Source organism: Vanessa atalanta, chromosome 5 (genome assembly GCF_905147765.1).
Source record: "Vanessa atalanta chromosome 5, ilVanAtal1.2, whole genome shotgun sequence".
NCBI classification, from domain to species: Eukaryota; Metazoa; Arthropoda; class Insecta; order Lepidoptera; family Nymphalidae; genus Vanessa; species Vanessa atalanta.
The window spans coordinates 895,728-913,310 of NC_061875.1; the positions used below are offsets into that span (position 1 = coordinate 895,728).

Sequence of the window (17,583 nt, forward strand, 5' to 3'; positions counted from 1 at the left end):
TATAGGTACATCATTTTATCATTAATTTCATATAATATCTTTATATTAAAAAAAAAAATATTTTTGTTGTAAAATTATAATACTTTATGAACCCTATATGATTGCATCTATGACAAATATTTAAGACATTTATATAGTCCATTGATTGATATATAATAGACAGTATTTTTGTAATCAAGTTTTCTTTGGAGGGGGTCATGCTACCTGGCTACGCCATAACGGAGTAAAGTAATGCTCAGTACAATTACACAGCGTTCGAATGACGCGAATGTACGAATGAAATAAGATCGGAAAGTAATATTCATATCTATCAACGCATAACTTTAACTAACGAATTGAAACAATGTTCGCTTACAATGAATAAAATTACATATATTGCGCTTAATAAAACTCTCAAATATAATTCAACTGTAACATTTTCATTAACTTTTTAATAAATGTTAGGATTAATTCAATTACATTTTACCTAAAATAATGTGTATTGACTTTTAAATTTGGCATCTCGTTCTAAACACTGATTTATTATTATTATTATTTTTTTTTTAATTACATTACGATATTATCCTATTATATTTAAAATACTTCTCTAAACACATAAATTCCTATAATTATCTAATAGTCGATATCGATATTACTGAGAAAGTTTAGGCCACAAAACGCTACACACACGATGACGCGTCTTTGTCTACGTTTTGAGCACAAGCGACAGTTTCGTTACTAATGTCTAAACCGGTCACCCGATACGGTATGTAGCGTCCCTCGCGTGGAAGCGTCGGAGACTCGCTGAGCGCGGGAGCGGGACGCACGTACAGCGCGCTTTGTCGCACCCACGAGCCGCTCCGGAGGTATAGCGGGGTATTCAATATTAGACAAGGAAATCGACAGTAATACAGAAAGAAAGACGATTAGAAAGTTATCAAATAATTTAAATTAATTTAAGTTATAACATAGTCACAAAAACCTCGGGTTTAACCCCTCTCGTAACAAATAATATCGATAAGCGGCGCACGCGCATCCCTAGCACATCCACCGCGATACCCCGCGGGCAGCGAGTCTTTCAGACTGCCATTTTACAATAAAGTGGATATGTAATCTCTTTTTGTGATATTGTTTTTTTAATAAATACGTTATAATATAATTCAATTGCGATCACTGCCGTTACCATCTCAACCAGACCAACGCTAGTCGCGTATCGTTTCAAAACACAGGCACAGTTTACCTGTACCCTATAGAAAAACATCTCAAAAACGTGCAAAATATCACCACACCCTGGTCGCCTAACATTATTTAAACCAAACTACTACACATACGTTCTTATCGTAGATAGTTAATGATTAACACGTTTCGTATGACCGAACGTATCTATTAAACCTTACATCGTAACGACGACCTATGTTTTTAGTTTAACCATCTTACTAAGCTCTATTTTTATATATTATAACGGTACGTGATGTATATTATACAATTTATAATAGTGTAAATAAGTGACTTCTAATGTCAACTTTACGTTCGAACGGAAATGATAAACGTTCGAGACCGAAGTGGCGGGAACTCTGCACCTTGGAGCCGATCGACTCCGGTAATTACGGAAGGTCTAAGGTAATCTACTATAAACCGTGCGGCTCGGAACCCTAAATATCTAACCGACAGCGTGTAGAGAAAGATATGTATGAATTCCATTTTTTTTTCTCATATCTCATCTAAAATTAGGAATTTTTCTATTAAAATTTAATTTACATTAAATCGCGAATAGCAAAGTTTCACTAAATCGTCACAATTCAGGTATCTGGTTCACGCATTCTTTGCCTAATCACATAGACTGGACGTGTAAACGAACACTTAGTGTGGTCCTAGCGGTCAGAGCGTAAACGGGCACCGACTCCTCGACCAAAAGAATCATTACAATTAATAAATAATATCTCTAGAAAGCGCTCTACCTGAGTTTAGTGTGTGAGGAATTTTTAAAGATATAACGTTAATTTACTTAATCTCTTTTCATTGGACTAGACGCATTTTTTTAAATTAATTTAAGAAGGCAAAGATGTGTGAAAACCAATCGAGCGAAAGTGTTAATACGCCACAACTCGAGTTATTTACAAAGCGTCGAAGAAGTTTAACACTAAAATACTGTTGTGTTATTCGTAGTGGAAGGTAGTATGCTCATCTCGTCACTAAGGGCCGATGCGATCCCAGCACGTCTATAAAACCTCAAAGACTGTCACGAGGACAGTGTGGCAACATTTAAATAGTTTTTTTATTATACTTAATGAAAATAATTCTAACAATACGTAAACTCAACATCGACCACACTGTATAGTGTACAGGGTAATCCCCGATCGTAGTGAAATAAATAATTATCTATAATAATTTGCTTAGTGAATATGCACGAGCATTTATATTATGTTGTAGCTACCATTAATATAAATTAACATCAAAATAAATGCATCATGTCACTAAAATGTCACTGCACATAACACTATGTAGATGATATACCAACTAGGTTAGTGATAGTTGTGATTACACTAACTAATCGAGAAGTAACTATAACTGTAACAATGAACGGAATATTCTTCCTAAAAAACGAAACAGCGATGGAAGTATGCAGCGGATGGAGAAGACAACTGTTAATACTTAAAATACACTTAACCGTCTCTAAAACTAATATTGCACATACATACACATCCCTAAACATAGCGTTCCATAAAATATATAGAATATGTGTATGCGTACAAAGAATACAATTATTATTAAAAAATGCCATAATAAATTGTGCAGATTAAATAGAGTATAAAATATATTTATAAAATATTATCTTAGAATATGATAACTGCAAATTATAAGCGATCAAGAAATACCTTTTTTCTTCTTCAACAACGTGCTCTAGTGTTGGATATATAATGTAATAATATTTATCGTAAATAATCCTGTCACAATAATAACCACAAAAACAACCGAGGCGATGTTTGACATCACTACAGATAGATAAGTTGCCAAATTTGAAATAACTAGCGCAATCTAATTGCAATCCGTTTAAATATGTTAAATCGTTTGAAATGATACGTCGAAAACACTGGAAACGATAACACTATGTATAAAAATAATATATAGAATTACAAAAATACGGAATGAATATCACACAAAATTTAAAAAAAAAAACAAACATCTCAAGCCGTACTGAACGAGTACCCTCAAAAATGAACGATTAGCTGCCGTCGGGAAACGATGAACACCTTAAATTATGATGTACAGTAACAGTAGTACGTAATCACTAATGAAATAGAGTTAGCACTTAAGTTCTATACTGATCCGAGTAAGCGTAATACACATTAATTATATTATAAATTTCAGTCGAGTGAAGTTCTCGATACTTGAGAGAGGTACGATGTTGTCGCGTCAACGAACGGTAAGGCTGAGGGCACTAGCACGTCGAGTCGGTCCCGAGGCGGACGCGACTTGTGTGATATTCCGAGGACGATTGGTCATTGCGTTTAAATACTCGACTTGGAGAAGGAAACCCTCAGGTGGTTGGACTCGGACAGCTGGTAGTTGTGCATCTTGATGAGAGCCGCCACCGCGTCGTCGATGGACGGCAGCTGGACCAGCGCCATCTTGCGGTCCTTCCTGGAATGTTGCAGGAGCTTGATTAGAAAATAATTCGCATCACAGTCATCCCAAAATATTCTATATAAATATCTTTATTCTTCCAAAAAAAAAAACCAAACTGAACAAAAATTGTTTGTAAAGAATTTCAAGTGAAATTTATAATCCGTTAATCTCCATTCACAGATAATATAATCCAAAACAAACTCACGGGAAGAACTTGAAGACCTTGATCGCGAATCCCCTTTTGGTGAACGCATCCTTGATGTCGTCTTCGGACACCGTGGCTCTAGAGCAAGAGTAAGTGATATAGAACCATTTGAGCGCGAAAATAAAATGGAAGCTGGAATTGGAAAATAACTTACGGAATGTTGGAGAGATGTAATGTGGCGCTCGGCGGGTAAATGTTCTGGTAGTTTTTGCTACCGGGCTTCTTGAATCTATGTAGCGGGCTCTGGGAATAGTCCCTGCAAATGGGTATAGAGAAATTTATTAAATATTATCAATATTTCACCTTTGTACGAAATGAAATGTTTTGTTCACAACGGAATTTCTTATTTTGGTCTGTATGTTATTCGAAGCATTATCTTCGAGCGGTCGCTGAATTGAAACCTATGGATACTTACGATAAATCTTGAATTTCTTTTAAAAACGAAGACGTATTCCGAATGAATAACCTTTTTGGATATATTTTACCCAAAAATAATCAGAACTTTTTGGCACCGATTTTAATAGAACTCTGAAATTGTATTTTTTCAGGACAATGAAAAATATCACTTGGGTAAATAAAGGTTGAGAACATATAGAATAATACTAAGAGGATAATACTTTTACTTACCTAGTGAGGCCAGCGTCAGGCTGTCCTTCCTTCGGCAGCTGCACCGTTTGGTGCTTGCTGAGCATGACGCGCATAGCCTTTCCGAAGACGCGCAGCTTATCCATATGTGTCATGGCTGAAAACAAGAGCCATGTCATATAAATAGGGTTTTACCAAAGATCCTTCGGACTAGAGCCTATTTATTTAAGGCTGCTGGTTTTTTCTATAAGGAAGTTCAAACAGACTGGAGTAAGGATTATTTCACTTCGTGCTTCCGAAAGGACGTAAGCCTTTTGAGACTGATCTCTCTTAGGTCGTGTCGGAATGTAGTTCCATCGGACTATGACAAAGTTAATCAAAGGACGCGTGTGTTTGTCCACATACTATACGAAATTCGATCAGTACGTTTTATTTCTCTTGTGTTGCCATAAATTAAACAAATACAAACAAAGTTCTCTTAAACAATATAATTTCCTTTATATATATTCAATTATATTAAAAGTTTTATGGAAGTCCCCAGGAACAAATATTATTTTTGAATACTTTGAGTGCAGTGGGGATAACTGTTTGAAGTAAGGCTTATCAATAAACCGTTGGATAGTGGATCTCTATTATTTTAAGGAAATATTTTTTGAAACTTGCATTTGCTTTTTACCGATAGTAGTAACTTATATGTGTTTGTGGCTGTGTGTGCTTGTCTGTGTGTTCAAAGTATCAATTCAATAACATTCTTTGTAAACCTGTCTTTAGAATATCGGTATAATTTGCTGAACTTAATATAACATAAAAAATAATACATTTACATTCTCACCTTGTTAAAGAATGAATAATTCACATTTAGTTACAATAATAACTATCGTACGAGCGAGTTATTCACATTTACCACTTCACGCAATATGAAATGTAAGCAGTGGAAAACTACGTGATATCTGCATATCTAAATAAAACTAGCAATAAAGAAAATGTACTTTATATACTAAAGAATAAAGTCGGAATTGTAACAATACCTAAATGAGCCTGGTGAGGCTCCGCCATTTGAATTAGGGCTGAATCCTTTTTGTTGTACAGAATCTTCACGCGTTGCACGTCACCATACACGCCTAGACGATAAAAAATGCATTACGAACAAAACATTATGTGTTTTCGTTTTATTACATGAAATTTGAACGACGTCCTCAACTGTTCCCTTAAAGTGACGCTTATTTAAAAATACTTAGAACACATTAAACATTACTAAGATTACAAATAAATTGGATCAGTATTAGCCTTTTAAATGTACAGTTGGGGTCGTCGGGTCATTCTAACCTACAACTAAGCCAGTTACTACATTAAAACACAGTTATCACGACATCAGAGGATTTTCAGTACAAATAAATTAATATAAAATATAATTTTGTTGAAAACTAAACAGAAGGAAATGATATAAGAAAGAAATAACTCCAAGCTCTATTTTGGTCACGTATAAGCTTTCGATTAATGCTTAGCGGTTATCAGCATCGGCCATCGTTACTGCCGGCTGTGTAAAGCGGATATACTACTGTATAAAATATGTCCAATTGTAAACAGTTACAACGGAACAGGAGTCTTAAATAAAATAATACAAAGATTAAATTAATTATTCAAACTATATTGTATTTAAAATAAAAAAAAAATAACTTAAATAATATTATCGTTCTCATAGGTCACAATAAATATGTTTATAATATAAATCGTTTCAAAATGTACAAGTAAAACAAACTATGTAACAAAAGTACCGGGTCATACACTAACCTCCTGTTTCTGAAACGCTGATCAAAATCCGGTAAACTAATTCGATTTCCAAATGTTCATTGGTCGGTGACGGTCGATGACGCAATAGGCGACCAATGAGCGTTCAGTACTTAGATTAGTTAAGCCGACTTTGATCAAAATTTTAGAAACTGACGGTAACTTAGCTACATCTAAGACGTCTGAAAAACAAATTGTCAAGTTAATAAAAGCGTTTAGAATGATCTCAGAATGTGTGTTAACAAGCGTTTAAATAAGCTTCGACGAAACATCGGATGCTGTTATCAGTATAGAAGTCGAAAATGTTAGCTGACAATTTGTCTTCCAGGCGGACAGGGGCAGGAGTATTAATGTTTTAATATAAAATACGGAATGTATGTGCACACGTACCGAAAAGGGTAAAGAGAGCGTCAGGCGTGACCATCTAAAACAATAGGAAAGAGAATAGAGATAGTATTACAAATAGTCGTAAAAGATTTCTGATCTCATGTCTATAAATAAATTAGCAACTTATCTTTAAGGAGTTTTAAGTAGAATATATAAAAATGTGAATAGCCTGTAACGCCAAATGTATTAGTTCGAATTATTAGTCGTTCGTCGCCGTCTTAATCGTATTAAACCATCAAACGATGTAAACGGACGTTACCGGCTATTGTGTTAGCATATGCATAATTTGCCAATAAACAATTAAACTACCAAAATATTACAAAATAATCATTCTACATCTGTGCCTATAACATTAACCTAGTGGCACACATTATAATCTTCAACAAACTAAGACTGGATTTAACAATTTAAAAGCATAAGTGTCTTTTCTTGTCGTTGGATAGACTACTCGTACGTTTTCAGGTCTACATTGTGTATATTAGGGGTTACGCGGTTGCGTTGGCACTTACCTCTTCATTTAGGTTGGATACGAGCAACACTGTGGCCAGCGGCAGCGGTGGTGCGGCGAGTGCGCGCAATGCAGGCGAAGCCGGCGTCAGTGTGAGTGCACCGAACGCGGGCAGACCTACTCCCCCAACGCCGACGCCGTACGGTGACGCCAGCCCTGACCCCAGCCCCAGGAACGGAGGCGCCAACACTCCACCACCTATAATTTCATTCTTATATAACATTCATTTTTTATTCCCATCCTTTACAGAACACCAATTAGTTAGATGGAGAATTGTTCTTTGACGCGAACAAAAAGGTTAAACGTATCGCCTAGAAATACAAAATACCGTCTGTTTTTCGATACGGGAACGCAAGAAATGTCGACAGAAAACCAACCAAACCAAACGTACGTCCCTTTTTTGCAGAGATCCTAAAATATAAAGCGATAGTATACAATAACAAAAGCAGAGAACAGGCTTTGGAGGAGTAATCCTCATATATTACAACCCTCTGTGGTGCAGTAGGGATTTATGATAAGTTATTAGTCACTGTGGAAACATTTAGAATTGATTATGAATAACAAACAAGATAAGAGGATGAGTCGGAATAGTAGATGTGCGATATATCTGAAAAAATAATTTACAATGACTACATCAGGGAATTCTATGGCAAATATACTTTTCGACTGTTGTTAATAGTTAAATTTTGAAGTTGTATGAATTATTTAGTGTCATACTAATTTATAGTCATAGTAATCTACGTGTAACTACATTATAGGCGTGAATTGAAGAGTGGTGTATGTAGCAAGCTTCCAGGTGTGGGGTAGTATAAGACTAACTCATCCTGGATGCGAGGGCCAAGGCGAGGCGAGCCCGCTGAGGCATCAACTCACTGGTCAACAGCTGGTGAGCGTCGCCGTCGCCCGATGGGAGCGTGGGATTGGTGTAGTCCCTCGACTTGTCGTTGTTATATTTGACGTTGAGGCATGTCATCTTTGAGTAGTCGATGCGGAGTGTGCAGCAGCCGTTGTAAATGTTCTGACCGTCGAGAGCCTGCGAACAAATTCGAAAGCGTAATTACATATTTTTATCAAATAATTCATTCCTCATACCACCAATGCACCACCAAAATTGGAACGTTAAGACCCCTAGCTTGTAGTTAAACTGAGCTACTCTTCAAACCAGAATAAAAATGTTATAGTATGGCGGTAGAATATATGATGTATATATACATATATATGATATGAATATATGATAACCCACTAAGAAGGTCTTGCACAAGGCCAAACAAAGTGAACATAAAAAAAAATTAATTTCATAAAATGTAGAAAGATAAGACTAGTTATCGGTTTAAATAACGAACAGCAATAGGTATTTATAAAATCCATACGATCGGGATAAAAAAAAATATATCGAAGTATTAAAATATTTACTTCCTACGTTGGTACCTATTTGTTCGTCCACAGCGCCTGCGGGAGCTTGATAACACCCCATCGCGATAGAAAAGAGAATTAATTAAAATGCAACAGCACTCAACTCACTCCTGTGGGCATTATGCTTGCCTTTCACCGGTACAAAGTATATGTACATGATAATTTCATAATGAAAATAAATATCTACAAGAATTCCCTCTCGAAAAGAATTAACAGCATCACTTATTCATCATCGTTATATCAATTTGCTTCTTACATGTAGGTACCCGTGCCACATGGGACCCTCCACTATCTAATTTAGAAAAGATAAATGTTCCTACAGGGATTACTCCTGAGCAGTTTGTCCGCCGCAAATTGACTTTAATTTTTAACTGTTTATCTCTTGCAATTTCTTTAGAAACGCCTCAGTCGTGTCCGTTACTTCAAACGTTCTAGCAACTGCGCCTTTGGCGTATCCTGCGAAACATTTTCGTTAGTACTGTCAACTTGGAAATGCCCGCGGCCTGATCTCCGCAACCGTATTATTAATTCAATCAATAAACCTAACTGCCTTCTTTCACAGAGACCATCGAGTTTAATTTAAGAATTACATTGGTATATTAACTATGCAACGGGCAATTTACGAGAAGTATGTACGCGATAAATATTTTATATACCAGGCAAGAAATTGAGGATATTTTTCACATGACGCTGACTTATAAGGCACCACTTACACAGTCTTCGTTGTATACCATCTTAGATGTTATACTTTTGTTCCGGTAATTCCACTGGCTCATTAACCCTCGAAAGAATAATAGCAATACAAAACATTGATGTTTTCCAGTAAAATTACTGAGCCCGTACAAAGCCCCTACCATCGGTTCTCGAATTAAATTATATTATTCATTCATTTTCCTCTGCCGTACTTTTAATTTGACCGTAAATGAAGCACCAACATAGCAAAGTAATAAAAAATACAATCGATGGTTAAAAAAACTCCCTTAAACGTTGATTAAACCACGCTCGTACTTCCTATAAATGGAGTTAAATTTGAATACCTTTTTACAATCCAATAAAATTTTCAGAAACGCAATGAATAAGTAAGAGTTCAATGTCGGAAAGCTGGAATATTGGCTGTAGATTTAATAAATTTCTGCTCTATATGCAAATGCGAACCCCTGATGTGTAGACGTGAATAGATTGGTTCGTTTTTAGCTCAACTTATATGGAAATACGAAAAGCACGTAAGAAAGCGTGAAGAAGATCGGTTCGATACGTAATTAGTTTTACGAAATGTCACACCTCAATTTTGTTTCGATGAAGATTGAATAATAGGCGATCCGAGAAGAAAAAGACTAACCAATGAACTCCTGCCGGTTCTTCCTGGTAGAATCTTCAATACAAACCTATTTTCGACTGACAAATCAAATCAAAATATACTTAATTCAAATAAGCTCTTGCGAGCACTTTTGGATCGTCATTTTCAAAGATTAAATTTAAAGCTAACAACCGGTACGGAATATAGATCTACCAAGAAGAACAGACACCAAACTCTGATTATTACTCTTTTCTTAAAATCAATTACATAAATGATTAAATACAAAAATGGCTTTATTGATTTTAAAGCACGGAAATCAACGAATACCCATCAATTTCGTCCTGACATTATACGATAATGAGTCAAAGGGAGCGACGATGATAAGAGCTTACTTGAATGGAAGAATGCTTTGATTTTAAATACCAAAGACGCAAAGATCGTTAAAACATATATATATATATATATATATTTATAATTCTCAGGGCTGTTTCACATTAGACGTACCGTTAACCGATCTTTGCTTTTGTCAACAATTTTATAGCATTATACTTCAAGCTATAAATATTCGTTTTACCATTTTTAATCTGTTATGTCCATGACATTCACATTGAAATTATCATTTAATACTAGCTGAAACTGCAGCTTTACCCTGGGAAAATTTATAAAACACAAACTTCCAAACCCTTTTTTACCCATTTAGGGGTAGAGTAAAATTCGTTCTTAGCGAATGTCTACACTATAAGGAACCTACCTGCCAAATTTAAAGTTTGCAGGTGTTATCGTTTCTGAGATTTCGTGATTAATCAGAGTGAATCGCTTTTAAATATATAGACTAAATTCAACCTTCTGAGTTTCTTTAGTTTCCAGTTTATTTTACGTCAGAGTACTTTGTTTTTCGAGACAGCGGTAGTTATTATTTTGATTATCGATAAGTTATGCTTCTAAATTTAAAAAAAGGAATACAAATTTGGTAAGTGACATCTGCGGCGGTCCAATTTATTGTGCACCGACTCTTAGTTCAATGTAGGAGTTAATCAGATAATATCGTCAATATCACCGCTGTAAGATGTAACCCTTTTTGCTTGTATATAGAAGCTATGAATAAATTTACCTCAAAGGTAGACAGGCTATTAATATCCTTATTAATATCGTATTAAAACATTGAGGCATATTTACTTTTGTTTTTATTTTACAAATATATCGAATTAATATACAGGTTGACTTAAAGATGGGTGCAAAGCTTTAAGGAGAAGCTAGTATAGTCAATTCAAAACTATTTAGGCCAAGGTTGTCATAGCCTTGGCCTAAATAGTAGTGTATATGTATGTATATATTTAATAAAGGTAGGCAGATTAGTAAATGGTTCCCTTGATGGTAAGTCGTCACCACTAGGTAGACATTGGTACTGTAAATAATAAACTTCTCTTGCAATCCGCCAGCAACCTTCCGAACAAAGACGTTTTGTCCCTTGTGCCTGTAGTAACACTGTAATAAATCTAACTCGGCAAGCTTAAACATTGTAACACGCGTATTCCTTAACCGTTTGATGTTTACCGCCTAATCGACACGAACTCCGACATGTTTGTTTTTTGTTAGGTTAACTTAAAACTTTTGTCACCGACGAACTCCTACATCAACATATATAATATTGCGTATTGTATATTTGTGGAAAACCAAAAAAAAAAAGATTCATCGCAGTAAGTCGTTTCTGTCATCCTTGTTCATAATTTTAAAATTGTGTATAATATTTAAAAGAAAACCCAAACGCGAAATAGAGTTAGTATTACACATAATTTACTAGATAAATTAAATATCCTTCGAGGAAATTAATCGAGTTGACTTCGCTTTACATCTTTTGAAACGAGGTAAATAAGATTCATTTAGACAGCAAAGAGGCCGTCACAGAGGCGAGACGGAATCATCGTAAGACGTAACAAGTGTCCTGTGTCTCTTAATCACTTCCCCGGTAATTGTTTTATCTTTAGCTCGTTAGAACTCGTTTAAGCAAAGCCTTCTTAGAGAAGGATTAAGCGCGGTCCGCCTTAATCCACCCCCTGTTGCTAATTCTGGTGGTTTTTCCACGGAGACCAGATAAACGTTTTTGTTGGGGTCCAAGCTCGCAACGATTAATATTTATAAGAGCGGACATCGCTCAGATTGCTTCGGTTGCCGGTGCAAGGATTACGTCAACTGAAAAATGCCTTTTTTTTAAATAGTATTTTCGCTGCAATGGTTTAAAATATTTGTAAACGTCATTTGATTTTTTGTGCTTATTTTTTTATATTCGCACTATATTGTATTTTTTTTCTTAATTTTATTTCAATTCGAACCCGGAGATATTGTAAGGGTAAAATCAGTTCTACGAACTCGATGTAGTTTAATTGATTGTATTAGGCGAGAAACCACTTGCACGATTAGTCACAGATAAAGACCACTTATCGATGGTCGGTCTCTCCGAACGGATCTCCGAAAACAAATACAGCTAAGTGCTTTTAACAATTAACTAATATATTTTAACTATTAATGATTCGGTGATGAATACGGATCGTTCAATTAACCGTTTATTTTTAATCTATGCCATAAATTAATTTTAAATTCTAACCAGTAAAAAAATTAAAATCAAGTAAAAGTTCTTTAAAAATAGTAAAATTAGTAAATGAGTAAAATAAGAGCCGAGATGGCCCAGTGGTTAGAACGCGTGCATCTTAACCGATGATTTAGGGTTCAAACCCAGGCATGCACCAATAAAATTTCATGTGCTTAATTTGTGTTTATAATTCATCTTGTGCTCGGCGATGAAGGAAAACATCGTGAGGAAACCTGCATGTGTCTAATTTCAACGAAATTCTGCCACATGTGTATTCCGCCAACCCGCATTGGAGCAGCGTGGTGGAATATGCTCCAAACCTTCTCCTCAAAGGGAGAGGAGGCTTTTATCCCAGCAGTGGGACATTTACGGGCTGCTAATGTAAAATAAAAATAATTTACATAAATATTCTGCAGTATCACGGTATAGAGTATTTATGTATTTTGCGTTTATTTAACACAAAGCGGTAAAATTAATCACAGCGACACAAGTTTATTGCAATATTTATAACACCTAGTTCTCGTCTCCGTAAAGTAAACACCCATCCTGGAACGAATTGTCCGTTTCTATATTAAGAATTCGCAGTATTTTACCTGTTCCTATTAATAAATTAAAATCTCATGTTAATAAAAGATTAACAGATAAGGATTATGACACACTGTGCTGAGGACACCAATTTACGTGAGGCACAGGAGTGTGAACACTGCCGAATTATGATTTTGAGCAGATATTGTGAAAGCCTCAAGTGAAAAACGCGAAAGCTTAAATTGAATCGACTATGTAATGAACCTGCCTTATAAACTAACCCATAACTTTGACGTAGTAGCAGACACATTATAATCCAAGATAATCTTGTGAGATGATAAAATAATCTTCTAAAAATGTATAACAACAATAATTATCAGCACACCTTAGTCCTCGTTGGCATTTATTCGACGTTTCGTCCTTCTGGGCGTGTCTCATTTCAAACTGTTTTCGTTCCATTAGAAATTGTAATTAATACTCAAAGATAAACCCCTAATTGTAGGTGATAAATAGAAAACGATCGGCGCCATCGTTGCTCAAAAACCGCTCCTTAATGCTCTCCCCCAACGAAACCCAATATTAGTGATTAATCCACAGATGTTGTTCTACATTCTGACATCATGAATAATGAAGTTGCCGACTTTTGTTACCAAACGCTTCAATTGGCTTTGTCTATGACTGTTACTATTGTTTACCGCATAATGGTATTGTCGTACCAACAATATTGTAAACTCTGACTACCTACGCGTAACATATAATTCATTACAAAGCAATACAAGTGACGAATATTTGAGTGATATGAGGTAGTACAATTATTGGTTCGTAATTATGTCGTGCAAAGCTCGGGACACTAACAAAACAAAGATTAAACAATGTTTGACACGTAACGAGGTGACGCAGAGTGCAGCTTGATCTTTGTTGACAGAACCGGTCGGAATCTAAACAGGGGCGATCAGTCTTGCAATTTTAAGCAACGGAGGATCCTTGCTCCTATGAATAAAGATATAGCGTAGTTCACGTAGTTTAGTCGATAGTAAATAGCTTGAAAATACGGACTTTTAATACTATTTAAGCATAAGTATTCAAAGAAACTATGATTAAATTATTTAATCTTGTTTAAAACTTACTCGGGACCTATTATTAAGGGTGAATGAACACCGTCCATTCGGAGAAGCGAGAGTGGAACAAAAATAATAGTTTAACATCAAGCACTTTATAGATTTGCTCTCGTTCCTTGCGATAAATGATTTGTTTTTAAAAAATTTAAAAAAAAATTATCAAATCAGATTTATTTTGGGAAAAATCTTGGAACTCCACCACGTCGCTTTAATGTTGGTTTTAAATTGGGTTGGTGGGTAAATATGTGACAGAATTTCGTAGATGTTTTGCTTTCCGATGATTTCTTCACACAGGTTAAGCAACTAAAAAAACAGTGGTGCTTGCCCGGCTTCGAACCCTTTTTTGTCGATTAATATTCATTGATTCTGAGACTCTGAACACTCACGGAATACTTTACTCGATGTGTTTAAAAGTATAACTTTGTGTAATTTATTACAGATTATTTTGATAATTACACTCGTAAACACACAAACATATTTTTAAGTTCGAAACGATCGAACAAATCGAACTGTCATTATTATTAGTACACTATAACAAATTATTTTTTCTTAACGAAATGTTTAGATGTTTGTATTAATCATGTTCTCAAATTTTCTCAACAACGTAAACTTGCCGGGGACGTTACAATATAATATTCATATAACAAACATAGGGGGTTATATATATGATATACGGCGTAGCATTACATTATTATTTCGTAGCTAAACAGCTGTTTGTTTCGAAAAATTTAAACTAGACAATTTGTCAGCGCAGGTATCACGCTTTCGACAGATACGCTGTTTGAATACGTCTCTTGTGTTGACAGAAAAGCTCCGCTTAGTCGCGGTCGCGAGCAAAGTGCAATTTTAAAATGTAAACATAGCCTCGACTTTAATCTATAATATTTACAGTTATTGTCTTGTAACTACAATTACGTAACTATATATTCTAATAAAATAGAGGACGTTTTTTTTAGTAATGCCTAACTTTAAAAAAATACTCAAACAATATACATAAAACTTGTGGCAAAAGATTCAACTCGTTACTGAGATTTAAGTCTATGAAATGCACTTCGCAGTTTCACTTGCTTTTAGTTTTGACCATTTATGTGGTATGCGTGATTTTTATATTTTTATAATATATAAAAAACTATGGCTTGTATATTATAATTTGGTACACTAGCTAAGCGTCGCGGTAATATTCGCTTTTAACATAACTGCTTCGCCGATAATAGTCCCTATAACTAGTTCGTCTATATTAACCTTACTCAACGAATGGGCTATCTATAAGTAATATATTTTTTCTTCAAAAAGTTCTAATAGATTCCATGATAAGAGCAAACAAACAAGCTTTAATATTAGTATAGATAAGATTTCAACATTTATTAATTAGCTTAACACGGATACAACGCTCCCCATATCACTCGCGCACTAAGTCACGGGTACAAACTAGTTTTAAGATAAAGTTTATTTACGTGATTATTAAAATAAAAAAAAATGTTTCATTAAAATGTATTCTCACTAAAAATGTTTTCGCTACGAGCCAGCGCAGGTACCTACAATAATAGTGACGTGACGGTGGTTTAAAATGAGTGATCGTCATCGAAGGTTACTGTTGCAAATATGGATGAGGTGCCTGGGGGAGTGTCTGCGGACCGAATGAGTCAAATAGTTATCAATCACAAAGTAATGATGGAGCACTCTGTACTGTGATTTGAATTTGGTGTTATATAATATATAGATTTATAGAACTCATATATGTTGTGGTTGGAAGGGCTGCAGAAACTAGGGTCCCAAGTTCGAATTCCCTTTCAAGCTATTAAAAGTTTTACTGTCTGAAAAATGAAAAATTTTATTTACAGTTCCGAGTTAGAATATTTGCAGTGTTGAATCAGTCTTTCAGTAATGTAGGATGGCGCTAAACGAACTATTAGAGTGTTTGGATGAAGTGCACTTGTGCAAGTGTGTTTGTGCATGTGCCCTTTCGAACCTCTTGCACAGATGGTTATTCTTTGAGATGATAAATATCATTTATAAAGAAATAGTACACTACTTGTACATTTAAATCGTCATGTTACACTTCAGTCTAAAATAATATCTTTAGCTTGCGAACAATATTACGACAGCATCATATAATAATTTGAATAGCACCTACACACGTTGCAATTAAATGGAATATACCGACAAAATACCACATAAGTCTGAAGTATTACGTTTTGCTTGTATTTAAACGAAATCCAAATTAATTTACGAAGCAAACGATGCACATTTACGTTTAGTAGTAAAACGCGCCACGACATACATACAGGTACAAGAATTGAGCACATTAAAAGCTTACATTTCGTGTCTGCGTATAAGCCGCCCTCTGAAAAGATTTGATGGGGAGGTTAGAGATTTATGTCAAGGATCATAGAGTCGGGGATCGGGGGATTTCAGTGCTCCAACATCCGACTGTGCCCTTTGTGGTTGGAGCACTATCCGGCTTCACTTCACTTTGTACCTCTTACTCCTGCTGCCACTTACCTTGCGGGACGTTTCAATTTCATTTTAAGAAAAATCCGCGTCCAGTCCAGTCCCATCAGACTCGTATGACGAATAAAATCTTCGAGAATAAATGTAATATCCGTCTCGATAAAGTGAGCACCATCTATATCTCAAGATATGTACATTTGTTAAATATTCATTCATACACATTCATAAGAAATTCTTATGGTACGAATGATAAATAAAATCGTTTTTAATAAGTTAAGACACTTCACGTGCATGTTTGTTATTCAATCGTATTGTACTCAATCAACTAAATGACTTTGTGTGTTCTTCAAATATCCCACTGCTGGGCAAAGATTTCTCCCATTGAGGAGGCGATTGAAGTGAAGAACTAGATTAGAAGTTTCGGGTAAGCACTATTTAATTTTGATATCAATCTCGTACATCCTGGTGAAAGAATACGTCGAAATTTCATGTCTTGGATGAAAATCTGCCAATTGTGTTTGAATAATCTCATCCGTGGTGGAGTAATCTTTGTCAAAATGGGAGGAAGGCTTGTGCCCAACAAAAGCACATTTGCAAACTTGTATTATGTATGAAATAGTCGAAATAAATGTAACGTATATACATACTACGAATAATTAATTATCAAATATTACGAAATGTTCTCACGATATTCAGAATTAATTTGAAGGAGATAGTGCAAAATAGAAATGTATGGATCGAAAATAATATCACTACGAGAGCTGTTGCAATACTCTACGTCTAGTAGTTACATCATTTTACGTAGAATTTCAATCAGAGCCGGCGTATAAGAGTCGGTCTTAGCGTTACTAAGTTTTCTCTACTCCGCTTTGCCGGTGATATCTCAAATTTACTATGGCATCCTCGCTTGGGAGTATTAATTTGTTGGGCGAGTTGTGAGCTGAATATAATGAATAATGGCCGACGTTTTTTTTTATTTTTATAACTATATTTAATCGCTGTTAGCGCCCAAATAAATCATGGCTCCCAAACTATTAAACTATACTAATATTATAAAGATATTATGAAATCTTATAGTATTTAATAGATTAATCCTTGATACGGGCAGGTACT

The 17,583-nt window shown here is 35.2% G+C and overlaps 1 protein-coding gene across 6 annotated transcripts in view; it reads right to left on the reverse strand.

Moving 5' to 3' along the window:
• Window positions 1-1,689: 1,689 nt before the first annotated feature.
• Window positions 1,690-17,583, reverse strand: part of LOC125064335 (polypyrimidine tract-binding protein 1) — a 275,845-nt gene continuing 259,951 nt past the window's right edge. For 5 of the 6 annotated variants that reach the window (XM_047671318.1, XM_047671322.1, XM_047671324.1 and 2 more), the window contains 8 exons: window positions 7,899-8,112; window positions 7,081-7,277; window positions 6,575-6,608; window positions 5,425-5,517; window positions 4,439-4,553; window positions 3,966-4,067; window positions 3,812-3,889; window positions 1,690-3,621 (listed from right to left, as the gene is read on the reverse strand). In XM_047671318.1, the coding sequence (XP_047527274.1) occupies window positions 3,489-3,621; window positions 3,812-3,889; window positions 3,966-4,067; window positions 4,439-4,553; window positions 5,425-5,517; window positions 6,575-6,608; window positions 7,081-7,277; window positions 7,899-8,112 (966 nt within the window). In that variant the 3' untranslated portion in view covers window positions 1,690-3,488. The remainder of the gene's footprint in view (window positions 3,622-3,811; window positions 3,890-3,965; window positions 4,068-4,438; window positions 4,554-5,424; window positions 5,518-6,574; window positions 6,609-7,080; window positions 7,278-7,898; window positions 8,113-17,583) is intronic. The other variant, XM_047671320.1, reaches the window with a different exon arrangement.